Consider the following 13,235-nt stretch of genomic DNA (forward strand, 5'->3'; position numbering starts at 1 on the left):
CCTGCGCGAGGGAAGCAACAGACGTCTCAAGAGCAGGAATCTGAGAGTTTAACAACTCAACAGTTTCCTTAGTCTGTTTCAGCTCCTCTTTGTCGGACGCTGCTGCCGCCAGGACTTCTTCTTTTTCCGCTCGCGCAAGCTCGAGTGCTTCCTGGCTAGACGCTGCCGTCGCCAAGGCTTCATCTTTCTCGGCCTGCGCGGCCGCCAGCTCCTTCTTCAGGCGCGCAACCTCACTCTCCAGCGATGATTTGTCAGTTATAGACTGGACAAGAGCTTGGTCACGCGCCTCCGCGTCCAGCTCCAAGTCGCGCACTCTACGCGCGTACTTGGCCGCGTCCGCCTCGGCCGCCTGCAGCTTCTCCCGCGCAGCCTGTAGCTCATGCCCGCGCTTAACGAACGCGGTGTTGGCACTTGCTCTGTTCTCACTGAGCTCTGCTTGGAGCTTCTCAGCTCTCTCTCGAGCATCAGAAAGATGCCAAGCAGATACTTTAGCCTCTTGCTTGGCTTCCGCAAGAGCATCACGTACCTTTACGTAATCATAGAGAAGCTCTTGGGAGGCAGCAAAGAAAGCCGACCCAGCAAACAGATGATCTTTGAGCAAGTCATCGCGAGCGCGGGCCTCCTGAAACCTCCTTTCAGCTGGAGGCACAGAATGAGCCCAGAAGTACTCACACACACCCATGGACTGAAATGAGCTGTCCTCAGTAATGTTCCATCTCGGGCGGTAGATGTGATCGGCTTCCTGCAAACACAAAGTAATGATCTAAGTCATCAAAACACTAATATGGAAGTCCGCGCAGCGGAGCAAAAACGAACTTATACCTGCGGGGACGAAGCAGAAAAGTCAGCGCCAGGCCCACGAGAAGACGGCGCCGCGAAACCTCGTGGCGCTGCAGGGCTGGCGCGGCCGCTGTCGGAGCCTTCAGCATGAACCTCCTCATCCTCCTCTGAAACAGGCCTTTTCTCCTGCGACCTAGAATCAAAATCAGTCTCGCGAGGAGGGCTGTGCGCAGGAGGAGGTGAGGGAGGTCTCGACGCCGTCAGATCGGCGCGTAAAACGGCCTCCTGCTCCTTAGTAATCCCGATGAGGGGAGATTCATCGCTTGCAGGAGCAGGAGCAGAGCCAACGGCGCTGGCACCGGCGCCAGGAGTGCCGCCAGCAGCTTGTACGCCAGCAATGACTCCTATGAAAAAATCAACAAAAATAAATGGTTCATGACTTGATCTAAAAGAAAAAAGTCAGAAAATAAAAGTACAATACGTACCTTGGCGCAACTCCGTTCGCGAGGCAAACATCGCCATGAAGTCCATTCTACCCTTTTTCGAGGGTAAAACAGGGGACTTCGAAGCGACCTCCGGCGCAGCCTCGGCATCTTGTTGCGCTTGAGGTTGATCCACCAAGGTCGTCGGCTCTACAAACATTTGAGTGAGCAAAGATTCATTAGTAATTCTACCAGAATCGCGCTCATAGAATCATAAAAGATAACCAAAGGATAAGCAAAGTATACCTGTCGAAGGCGCAACACCGCTTCCCTTTTCCACCGCGTGAAGGGAGGAGGTAGTCGCACCATACCTCGTGTGGACAGGAGGTCTGCCCACTTTTTGAGGCAGGGAAGACAAGGAAAACTTGGGGGGAAATTCCTGGGTTTTCTCAAATCCCCTTGCCTGAGTAGGAGGATCCTGAGCAACAGGGGTAACATCTTTCTTCTGTTTCTTACTGGCCCCTGCGCCAGTTTTCCCATTAGCTTTACGCTTTAGTTGGGGCGCCTCCTCCTCCTCCTCCTCTTCCGCGAGCTCCAGCTCGTAGTTCTCAAGCGCGTCTACAATACGTGCAAAAGAAGTGTTAGCCAAATTTGGTATTATAAAGGCAAATGCATAAGTACAAAGGCTTACCAGGCGCATCGCTGTCGAAGAGAAATCCCAGATCAACAGGGATGAACATGTCATCGAAGCGATCGTGGAAGCCAACCTCACCAGCGCCCAGCGCGACGGAGCCACCCTCCATATGCTCGTCATAGGCGGCGTGGACATACTCCTTGCTGACTGCACAAAACAAGTCAAATGATATCAGCAAAAAGAATTATATTCGCGCAGAAGTAATGCAATGAGATTAACTTACACAAGCCGTCAACTTGGATAACGGGCTCAGTCGCGCTGTCAGCCCACCTCCTGCTCATACCAACCCCCACCAGCGCCTCCTCGCAAATTTTCTTGGCGGGGGATGGTTCGGCAGTCAACTTTTTCACCCAGGCGCCAGTTGGGTTCTTGAAGACACCCACATCCGCAGGCGCAGAAGAAATCGCGCGCATGGTCATGCGGATGGGGATCACACCAGCCTTAATGTAAAAAAATCTCTCAGACCAGTCATGAAGGCTCTTAAAGGAAACAGTGCAACACTTGACCTTCTGACTGCGAGGAATGAAGGAGAACCAAGAATCTTGGATCTTTGGCTTGTAAAAAAATTGAAAGCGACGAGGGGTGGGCTCGTCGCGCTGAGATTTGCACATGAACTCAAAATGAGTCATGCGCACGAGTCCAAACGGATGGACTTGGGATATATGAATCCCATAAAACCTAAGCACCGCACCCACAAACCTTGTCATCGGGAGACGAAGGTTGCAGTGGGTGAAAAAATGACAGTAAAGGGAAATATAGCCGGTAGGCGGGTCCGCCGCCGTTTGCCCGGCCGCTGGCAACATGCAGCCATACTCAGGGAGAAAATCCTGAGTATCGATAAGGCTGTCAAGATCGGCCTGCCTCAGTTTGCAGGGGATCTCATCCCACTTCTTCACTGCCTTGGTCCTCCCTACCTCCTCCGATGAGGCCTCAGCAGCCCTCTTCCCCTTGCCGGTCTTCTTCAACGTAGACATCACTAACGATTTCACACGGCAATGGATGGGGGAGATTGTGTTGTCTGAGCTATCAGACATACAACTGTAAAAACGGACAAAGGATGCTTCTGAAGAACAGAGATATGGAAGCAGAAAGGTAATCGGAATAGAATGAAAGAAAGGAAAGCTTTGAATAAAACAGCAAAGAAGATGAAGAATAAAAACTCTAAGGGCTGGCTTTTATAGGCCCAGGAGAGAGAAAAATTGGTGCTGATCGGACTTCACGCGCCCCCATTCGCAGGTGTAAGCCAACGCGAGCGCGACACGTGTCCCTGACACTGTGTGAGGGGACACGAAAAGAAACTATACAGCTGCTGCCAGAATTCACGCGCCACCACTCGCACGAACGGACCAACGCGAGCGCGACACGTGTCCCTGACACTATGTGAGGGGACACGAAAGGCAACTGTAGCACCTCGAGCACACGAAAGGTCTGACACGTCTCCATCACTGACGCATGTCAGCAACAACCAACCACGTACAGGGACGATTCGTTTTAAACCAAAAGGATAGAATTTCGCGCAACGATGAATAATAAGAAGAAAAAGACAAACCCCTACTAAAAGAGCAAACTACTAAGTCTAATATCTATCTTACCTCGCTCGCGCGAGACAAGACACACATTAGATTGGGGGGGCTTGAAGAGGTATGTACCCGCCTCAACATCGAGCGAGGCGGGTCAACCCACAAGATATGGACAAGAGGCTTGAAATCAAGACATTATGAAGGCACAAAGCCAAAACCTACGCGCATGGCGCATATCACATATGCTCACGCATATCACATATGCTCATGCATCACATGCTCATGCATCATATGCTCAGGCACCACAGATGCTCAGGCATCACATATGCTCACGCATCACATATGCTCACGCATATCACATATGCGCGTGGCGCATCCGCGCGTGGCGCATATCACATCTGCGCATGAAACATCTGCGCGTGAGAATAAAGAGAAGACCTCGCGCATCCTCAGGATAGGAGCGTATCACACATGCACATAATCAACCTCGTCCTTATCCAAATCATGATTAGGGCAACCTTGATTGTGCACGTCAGACAACCTTCCAGAAGGTATCTTTTTAAGGAATAAGAATATGCTGATGTTGACAGCTGCCAATGAAAGGTGGACAACTCAGCAAAACCCATGTGCTACCACGTGATTATAACCAATGAAAAAGCACCAGGTGTCCCAAAGGACACGTGGCGCAAAGTAATTGGAAGAGGCCAACAAAGCCCTAATTGGGTCTGAGCCCAATCATTGGAAACCCTAGCACTATAAATACCACATCAACTCCACAAGGAGAGGATCATCCAATTACACTCAATCACACAGTATTCAGCTATATTAAGCAATACACTCCAAATTCCTTACTCTCATATTATTATCTTCTCCTACAAATACTTATTCTCACACCGGAGGGTTACCCCAAAGAGGACCCCTCTGTCCCTTTCTGAGGGGTAAGTTTACGGTGCTGTTCATTTTGTAGGTGGAAGAACCCAGATCCAAGAGAACCATCGGTGAAATAGCATAATCACACCCGAGGAAAGTAGATCGTCTACCAGTGAGTCGATCCACGTTTCTTCACAACCAATTTTCAAAAAGAATACAAGGAGTGTTGTAGGTCATTAACCGTTAGGAATGTCACACTATTAACGGAGGCAATTTGCTAGAAAAAAAAAAAGAAAAAGAAAAGAAACGGTATATGTCATGCCTATAATATTTATCGTTTGTTTCGGGAAACCCGACTCTACGAACCCGAGGAAAGGCTGCACAGCAGTAGTAGGGGCGTTAAGACCGGAGCTTTTTGTAGTGCTAGCAGGAATGCAAGTGAATGAATCCCATCCCCTAGCGAGTAAAGTGCTTACGCCCCTTTAGAGATAGGGGCGCGCTAGCGCTTGACTAATAGAAGCTCTTGCTTGCTGCCTCTCTTTGTGTTTTCACATCGAGAATTATTTGCAGATGAAGAGATGTCAAAGGGGCTTCTTACTCCCCAAAAAAATCCTCCTACATCTCTATATAAACGCTGGTTTATCAAGAAGACGCAAGAAAAGCACTTCGAATTGTTGATTAATCGCCAGAGATGGCGACATAAAACATGATCCGTTGTAGTCTAGTTGGTTAGGATACTCGGCTCTCACCCGAGAGACCCTCGTTCAAGTCCCGGCAACGGAAATGTTTTTTGATAATTATAATTATGTAATCACGAATTAGAGAGCTTATATTTGTCTACTTGCATTCCGACTACAAAAATTGATTAATCCCAGTTAATCCCCGATTATTGCTGCTCTCCACTTTGACGACCGACTAGCAATTAGCGTTACTACGACACTGCGTATGGTTTATCAGCGCTCAAGGGCTTATATTGTACAGCAAACTTTTGTATGACCCATATTCTCATGCTTTGGGCCAAATAGAGCCCTATATCAGTTTTCAGTGGGCCTGTATTGTACATAACATAAAGTCATAAACCAAATTCTTCTATCATAATTTGTATTCGCTGCCCAAAAGTGATTATAAACATATTCGTGAATTATGTAAATAGTTATATCATAATTACAGATTCGTTATATGAATATCAAATAAAGTTAGATTAGTTAAATATTATTCATTTAGTAAGCAACTGTTTTTAAGATAGTTATTTAGAATGTGAGTATTCATATTACATCAAGTGTACAAAACTAGTTACCAATTAAGACTATGTGTAATGGGGCGTTATGAGTGTAATTTTGGTCTTTGGCACGATGCACATAGCGTCTCCTCCAACCACTCCAACCAATCATGTTTTTCCCACACAAACTCCAATCAATCAAATGTTTATGTAATTTACTAGTAGAGTACTCGCGTGATGTGGTGACGCCGACAATTTGCAACACTATAGTCGTTTATGTTGGTTCATAAGTCAACTCGTGGGATATTGTATAATAGTACCTTAGTTAATTTTGCTATTCGTATAATATTTGGCAAAACTTTTTTTTTCTCTATTGACCGATAATCCCACATTTTGTCTATTGGCCGATAATAATCCCACATTTAAAAATCTATGTCAATGGTCCAACCTTTCGACTATTTTTCTCTCAATGAACCTCCGTTAAAAACACTTAACGTCGTTAAGTGTTTTTTCGAATTTCAAATCGATGTTTTAAAACTTTTGATTAGAAAAAAGATATGTGTTGACTGATGTAAAATTTATCTCGAAACGGTGATTCAAATTACTTGATTTTTATTAATTGGAAATTCAAATACCCGAATTGAAACATCGTTTCGTCGTCTGGATTGTCGTTTCGAGATAAGCTTACGTCAGTCAATCCGTATCCTTCTGCTGATCAAAAGGCCAAAAACATCGGTTTGAAATTCGAAAAAAAAACTTAACGACGTTAAGTGTTTTTTAACAGAGGTCCATTGGGAGATATATAGTCGAAAGGTTGGACCGTTGGCAGAGATTTTCAAATGTGTGATTATTATCGGCCGATACTCAAAAGGTGTACTTATTTATTTCCAGTTTGCCTTGTTTTACTGTTATTACAGTTTCAAGTTAGTAGCATCAATATAAAATATATTTTCATAACCGTTACACATGTGAAATAAATAATAAATTTCATGGAGTTGAATTTATTCTTATGGTTTTGTAATTTGAATAGTGTAATTGAGGGGCCGGTTTTGTAATTTTAGATTTGATAATGTAAAATAGAACGAGAGGTGTTTATAAGCATTTTATAGGTTTTTAGCTGCATATATAAGTTGTACTTTAATGCTTCATTGACTTGAACATGATAATCTACAAATCGGTTTTGGAAATTTTTTTAAATCAAAATGTCGACAAAATAAGCACGCTGTAATGGTTGGCTAGGTTTTTTTTAAGAACACAATATATTTAAAGATATAGACGAAAGCCAAAAAAAGAAAAAAAAAAGGCAAGCTTGTCAAATTTTTTGAAAAATATGAGGGGTAAAATGTGTAAACATTCCAAGATATTACGAAAGTTAACTAAAGTTCAAGAATATATATTGTAAGTTTCAATGGTATTTATTGTAAGAACGTAATACGGGAGATAATCAGTAATTTAGAAAATGAGAAGGCTAGATGAATATTATTGTTTTATCAGACTAAATCAGGATGTCTACAAGATAAAATAGGAGTAAAAAAAACAAACAAACAAGCAGCTAGGAGTGAGAATTGAACCTAGGTTCTCACTTTAAGAAATATACAAGGTTTTTACCACAAAACTAAGTTTCCACAATAATAATGTATTCACTCACAATTTATATATGGGTTCACTCAATCACTCTCATATTTTGTATAGAGGTCCTATATAAAATCCGAAACTCTATGGGCTTTCGTGAACCACACTCATGTACGTAGATCCGCCTGTAATAACCCCTTCTATACATGGAAGGCACGTGACGTATAATCCCCCCAAATGAATTATCACTATAAATGGTCTAGTGTAGAAGAATCATATTAGTCTAATTTGAAATATGTTTACTCACGTTTATAATTTATTTTGTCACAACTATCTTTTTATCATAAGAAACTAGTATAAAATAGTTCACATAACTCTACCAATAACTTGCTAATTGGATGAGATACACATAAACTACATTAAACATAGGTCACCATTTTAAAGACCATACAAGTGTTTCTATGACCAAATTGGTCATGATCAATATTTTCTTACTTTTTATATATATCTTTGATTTCAATGCATGTTCTATATATCATATACATTGAAATTAATATATTCTTAATTAAAAATTTGGAAAATTCTCAAAATAATCCCTTAACGGTAAGAGATTCCAAATTTGTCACACAAAAATCATTTTTTTTTTCAGATTTCCCTCTTTTAACGCATCTCTAGCGATGTGTTAGCCAGTCCCGTCGGCGAGTTAACTAACACATAGTCAATGATGTGTTAGGCATCCAAATACATGTTCAACGACGTGTTTGGCATTCAAACACCCATTCAAAGATGTGTTAAACATCCAAACGCATGGTCAAAGATGTGTAATGTGTTAGACGCCCAAACACATGGTCAAAGATGTGTTCAGCCTCTTGTTTGTTTTTTTTTAATATTATTATAACTAATTTAACTTATATTTGGTTTTTCTTTTATAATTTTATCACTTTTTTATATAAAACTTTAAATTATTTCAAAAATACCATTGAAACGTGTTTATTTTATCTATGACCGACATAAACTTTACTCAAAACCGAGTCACGTTAAATTAACATCGAAATGCTCAATAAAATTTTAACCGATTTTAGGAGAACAAATTTGAAATCTCACACCGTTAATATGCTATTTTGAGAATTGGTACTAATTATGCAAATTCAAATTCCATTTGCATGGTACAACCAAATTAACACAAAATCACAAAGTATAACCTCGGTCCAAAGTGTAAACGTAATTGTGGCTTAAGCATCAAGCCACATCCAAAACAGGAAGCAACTTGGAGACTATAAGCAATGACGTCACCAACAATGCAAGTTGCAACATAAATTCACGTGCGTAAAAGCCCACTGCATTTATTGTCTTTCCAAGAAACATCCATTTTCCTCAATGTCAAACAAAGTTGGAAAAAACAAATTATTTATTATTATTTATATTCAATATTTAATACTTTTCTATCATCATTTGTTATCCGTATATCAGGTGCATGAACCTTCCCAAATCCCACACACCTATTTATATCATCATTTCATCTTTCATCCAAAAACCATTACTCAAATCTCACAACTAATTAATTTAAATATTATTATTACCAATTCTTGCTAAAAAACATGATGGCAAATAATAATGGGTTCGATTCCGATTTTGCCCTTCTGGAGTCTATCAGCCGGCATTTACTAGACGAGTCCACCATCAACTCCGGCGACGGCTTCCCGCCGATGTACTGCCGGAGCAATACTCTATTCCCATGCTTAACAGACACATGGGGCGAATTACCCTTAAAAACCAACGATTCCGACGACATGTTAATCGCCAGGTTTCTTCACGAAGCATTGGATTTCGAAACCCCGCCATCGCCGTCGCCGGAAACCCCGCCGGAAAATTACGCCACCGTGAAATCCGAGCCGGAGAGTTTAAATTTTGCGGCGGAATCGGCGGCGCAACAGAGGGGTAAGCATTACAGAGGCGTACGGCGGCGGCCGTGGGGTAAATTTGCGGCGGAGATTAGGGATCCGGCGAAGAATGGGGCGCGTGTGTGGTTGGGTACGTTTGAGACGGCGGAGGATGCGGCGGTGGCGTATGATAGGGCGGCGTATAGGATGCGTGGGTCACGTGCGTTGTTGAATTTTCCGTTGAGGATTAATTCTGGTGAGCCGGAGCCGGTGCGGGTGAGGTCAAAGCGGAGGTCAACGTCGCCGGAGAGTTCGTCGGAGGAGGATAGGTCACCGAAGAGGAGATCAGTGGAAGGATAGTGACTGTTGTTACTGTGTGGCACATTTTTCTTCTATTTTTTTATTTTATTGTGTAATGGATGTTTTTGGTGCATTAATGAAAATATTATTATTTTATTTTGGTTAACTTATCAACAAAACTCATAATTCATAAGGATGACCTCCAATAAATAGAATGAGCTTACTAAATAAACAAATAAGGAAAATTATTAACTAACTAAATCCACAAATAAGAAGTGTGATTATAGTTTTGAACTAAAGTATTTATATTATAAAAAATAAGATTATAAAAAATAAGGTAGTGTAATAATAAATACTTTAGTTTAAAAGTTATAATATAATAATAATTACTTAAATGTTAACATATTTTGATAATTACCATAGTTATTTGTACACGTCTCATAATAAAAGTCATTTGTATCTAATCCAAACCATAATTCATATACATGTTATTTTTGTTTTTTTTTATAATTTTCTTTTAGCAACCAACTCACACACTCGATATAAATTAGATGTGGCTCAATGGTAGAGCACTCACTTTACTAGTGAGAGGTAGGGGGTTCAAACCTCACTATCACCAATTTATATTGGAGATATGAGGGATGACCCTGGCTTGCCAGGGTTCGAGTCCAGATCTCACCCGGTTTTACCGGCTCCTTGCTGTCGTGCCGTTTGGCGGGTGTGGGAGTCGGGTTTTATCCGGGGAATCCCTCAATAGGTGGACCGCTAGGGGCTCCGTTCGTCCGGACTCGTGGCCGGCTCGGGCTACCTTTAGCCAATGGGGGCTGCGTACGAAGTACCCAACGTTACTTACTTAGTCGTTCCAAAAAAAACTCACACACTCGATAAACCATTCTTAATCTATGTCTATGTCTGTCACAATACTTATTACTTTAAAATGTTAACAGGACTCGGTTGTTGGTCCGTATTCCAGGTATTTCTCTTCTAAATTTATTGAAGACTTTGACAAACTATATTTTTAATCTTTTTGTATCTTTAAACTATCAAAGTTTTTATATTAGTTTAATAAAGTAGTATCAAATTTGTTATATTAGTTTAATAAACGGTTTTAATTTTTGAATTATTGTTGACATCATCCGGTTTTAAAATCAATCCGACCAGTAAAATGAGAAAACGACCTGGAAAATAAACAACGATATTTTAAAAAACCCAATATTTCAAAGAGCTCACATAAACATAAAGTCTTTTTCAAATTTTTAACCAATAGATAAAATGTGACTCAGATTACATGATCAAGATGCACTTCGTTTGATTTGTTATTTACCTAGAAAGTTACGTCCGAAAGTAACTGAATTAAATAAATAAAACATCGTTGATATCAATCTTGATTAAATCAAATCTATTTTTGGTATTTATTAATATAAATATGGGAAAATTCTGAAAATAGTCCAAAATAAGAGAGAGATTTCGAAAATAGTTCAAGAAATTTTCATATTCCATAAATAGTCCAAGTAATTCTATCGGTGGCGATAGATTTGAAAAAAGTTGAAAAAAAATCTGATGGTTTTCGCCATCCAATAAGAAGCTGCCAAGTGTCACATTACCCACCTACCCAAATGATTTTCCCCTCAAACCTATCTGTCCAGATGGTGTTCCTATGAAAACCATCTCTTCTCAAAATTCAAAACCGTCTCCCCAGCCTCCTTTCCCCTCAAACCTATCTGTCCAGATGGTGTTCCTATGAAAACCATCTCTTCTCAAAAGTCAAAACCATCTCCCCAGCCTCCTTTCCCCTCAAACATGTCTGCCGCCGGTGGCGGCGGTTTCCGGCGACTTCTCACCTACCGTCCCATCTATTTCGGCCATCCCCATCTCCTCCACACCCTTCATCCCCTCCAACCTTCTCAAAAGTCAAAACCATCCCCAGCTTTTTTTTCACTAACGAGATCTGTCGCGGATTGTGAGTAATTTGAAGCTGGTTGTGTTTCCGAACCCGTTTCGTGAGGATCGGGGTAAGGCGTTGAGAGATTGGGATCTCCAGGGTCCGTTTTTCTTTATTGTGTTTCTAAGTTGTATAACCTAGAAGTCGCCGGAACCGCCGCCACCGGCGGCGGACATGTTTGAGGGGAAAGGAGGCTGGGGAGATGGTTTTGACTTTTGAGAAGGTTGGAGGGGATGAAGGGTGTGGAGGAGTTGGGGATGGTGGTCGGAATGGATGGGACGGTAGGTGAGAAGTCGCCGGAAACCGCCGCCACCGGCGGCAGACATGTTTGAGGGAAAAGGAGGCTAGGGAGATGGTTTTGACTTTTGAGAGGAGATGGTTTTCATAGGAACACCATCTGGACAGATAAGTTTGAGGGGAAAATCATTTGGGTAGGTGGGTAGTGGAACATTTAGCAGCTTCTTATTGGATGACGAAGACCATCGGATTTTTTTCAACTTTTTTCAAACCTATCGGCGCCGATAGAATTACTTGGACTAATTATGGAATATGAAAATTTCTTGGGCTATTTTCATAATCTCTCTCCTATTTTGGACTATTTTCAGAATTTTCCCAATAAATATTAAGTTTCTTCCATTTTTAATACTCTTTTAAAAGTATCTTTAAATCTAAAGAAGCATATGACGTTGGGTTTCTAGAAGACATTAGGATTCGGATAACTTTAATAATAAGAAAAATAAATATAAAGTACAAGAGACTTGTACGCCCACGTGCAAGCAATAATGCTTGAGGAAAGACCTAAAATAGTCAAATAAGAACTATTCAATCCCGATTATGATATGAACGGATGTGGCGACAAGAATAAGGTCTCGTGAAGACTGCAACTATATATTTTGACTTTGAATTTAAAACAAGATAACTTATTTAAATGATTTTGACTTCCGTGAGGCTGTAGAAGGGTAATGTTGGCACCGGTCTATATGGTTTAACCGTTTATTGTTAGTGAAGAAACGTGGATCTACTCACTGGTAGCAGATCTATTTTCCTCGGGTGTGATTATACTATTTCACCGATGGTTCTTCTGGGTCTGTGTTCTTCCACCTACAAAATGAACAGCGCCGTTACTTACCCCTCAGAAAGGGACAGAGGGGTCCTCTTTGGGGTAACCCTCCGGCGTGAGAATCAGTATATTGTGGAGAAGATGATAATGAGTGTAAAAGAATCTCAAGAGTATTGCTGAATAGCTGAATACCCCCTGATTGTGAGACTGTTTGTTTGTATGTAACTGATTGTGAGTGAATGTAATTCAATATGATTGAATGTGATATCACTGCTTGTAACTGTCAATGATTGAGTATGAATCTGTCATCAAAGTGGAGTTGATGCTGTATTTATAGTGCTAGGGTTACCACCGGTTGGGCTCAACCTCGTTGGCTTCCTCCAATCGCATTGCGCCACATGTCCTCTGGGACACCTGGCGCTTTCTCGTTGGTTGTAATCACGTGGCAACACATGTGTCATGCTGAGTTGTCGACCTTTCATTTGGCAGCTGTCAACATCAGCATATTCTTACTCCTTAAAAAGATGCCTTCTGGAAGGTTGTCTGACGTGCACAATCAAGGTTGCCCTAATCCTGATTTGGATAAGGACGAGGTTGATTATGCGCACGTGTGATATGCGCCCATCCTGAGGATGCGCGAGGTCTTCTCTTTATTCTCACGCGCAGATATTTCATGCGCAGATGTGATATGCACGAGCATGTGATATGCGCCGCGCGCTGATGCGCTGCGCGCATATGTGATGCGCGAGCATGTGTGTCTGGGCAGATGTGATATGCACGAGCATGTGATATGCGCGCGCTGATGCGCCGCGCGCATATGTGATGCGCGAGCATATGTGTGCCTGGGCAGATGATGCCTGAGCATGTTTTGTATGCGCCATGCGCATAGGTTTTGGCTTTGTGCCTTCATAATGTCTTTATCTTGTGGGTTGACCCGCCTTGCTCGGTATTGAGGCGGGTACGTACCTCTTCAAGC

General features: G+C 41.9%; 1 protein-coding gene and 1 non-coding gene across 2 annotated transcripts; both read left to right on the top strand.

Moving 5' to 3' along the window:
* Positions 1–4,996: 4,996 nt before the first annotated feature.
* TRNAE-CUC (transfer RNA glutamic acid (anticodon CUC)) lies at positions 4,997–5,069 on the top strand. Its single transcript has one exon. It is a non-coding gene; the product is annotated as a tRNA-Glu (tRNA).
* Positions 5,070–8,675: 3,606 nt separating this feature from the next.
* On the top strand, positions 8,676–9,317 carry LOC143611310 (ethylene-responsive transcription factor 1A-like). Its single transcript, XM_077085538.1, has one exon. The coding sequence runs from the start codon at positions 8,676–8,678 to the stop codon at positions 9,315–9,317; it is 642 nt and encodes a 213-aa protein (XP_076941653.1).
* The last annotated feature ends 3,918 nt before the right edge of the window (positions 9,318–13,235 follow it).

The sequence above is a fragment of the Bidens hawaiensis genome, unplaced genomic scaffold (genome assembly GCF_021521415.1).
Source record: "Bidens hawaiensis isolate Kalapana, Puna unplaced genomic scaffold, B.hawaiensis_p1.1 tig00030506_1, whole genome shotgun sequence".
NCBI classification, from domain to species: Eukaryota; Viridiplantae; Streptophyta; class Magnoliopsida; order Asterales; family Asteraceae; genus Bidens; species Bidens hawaiensis.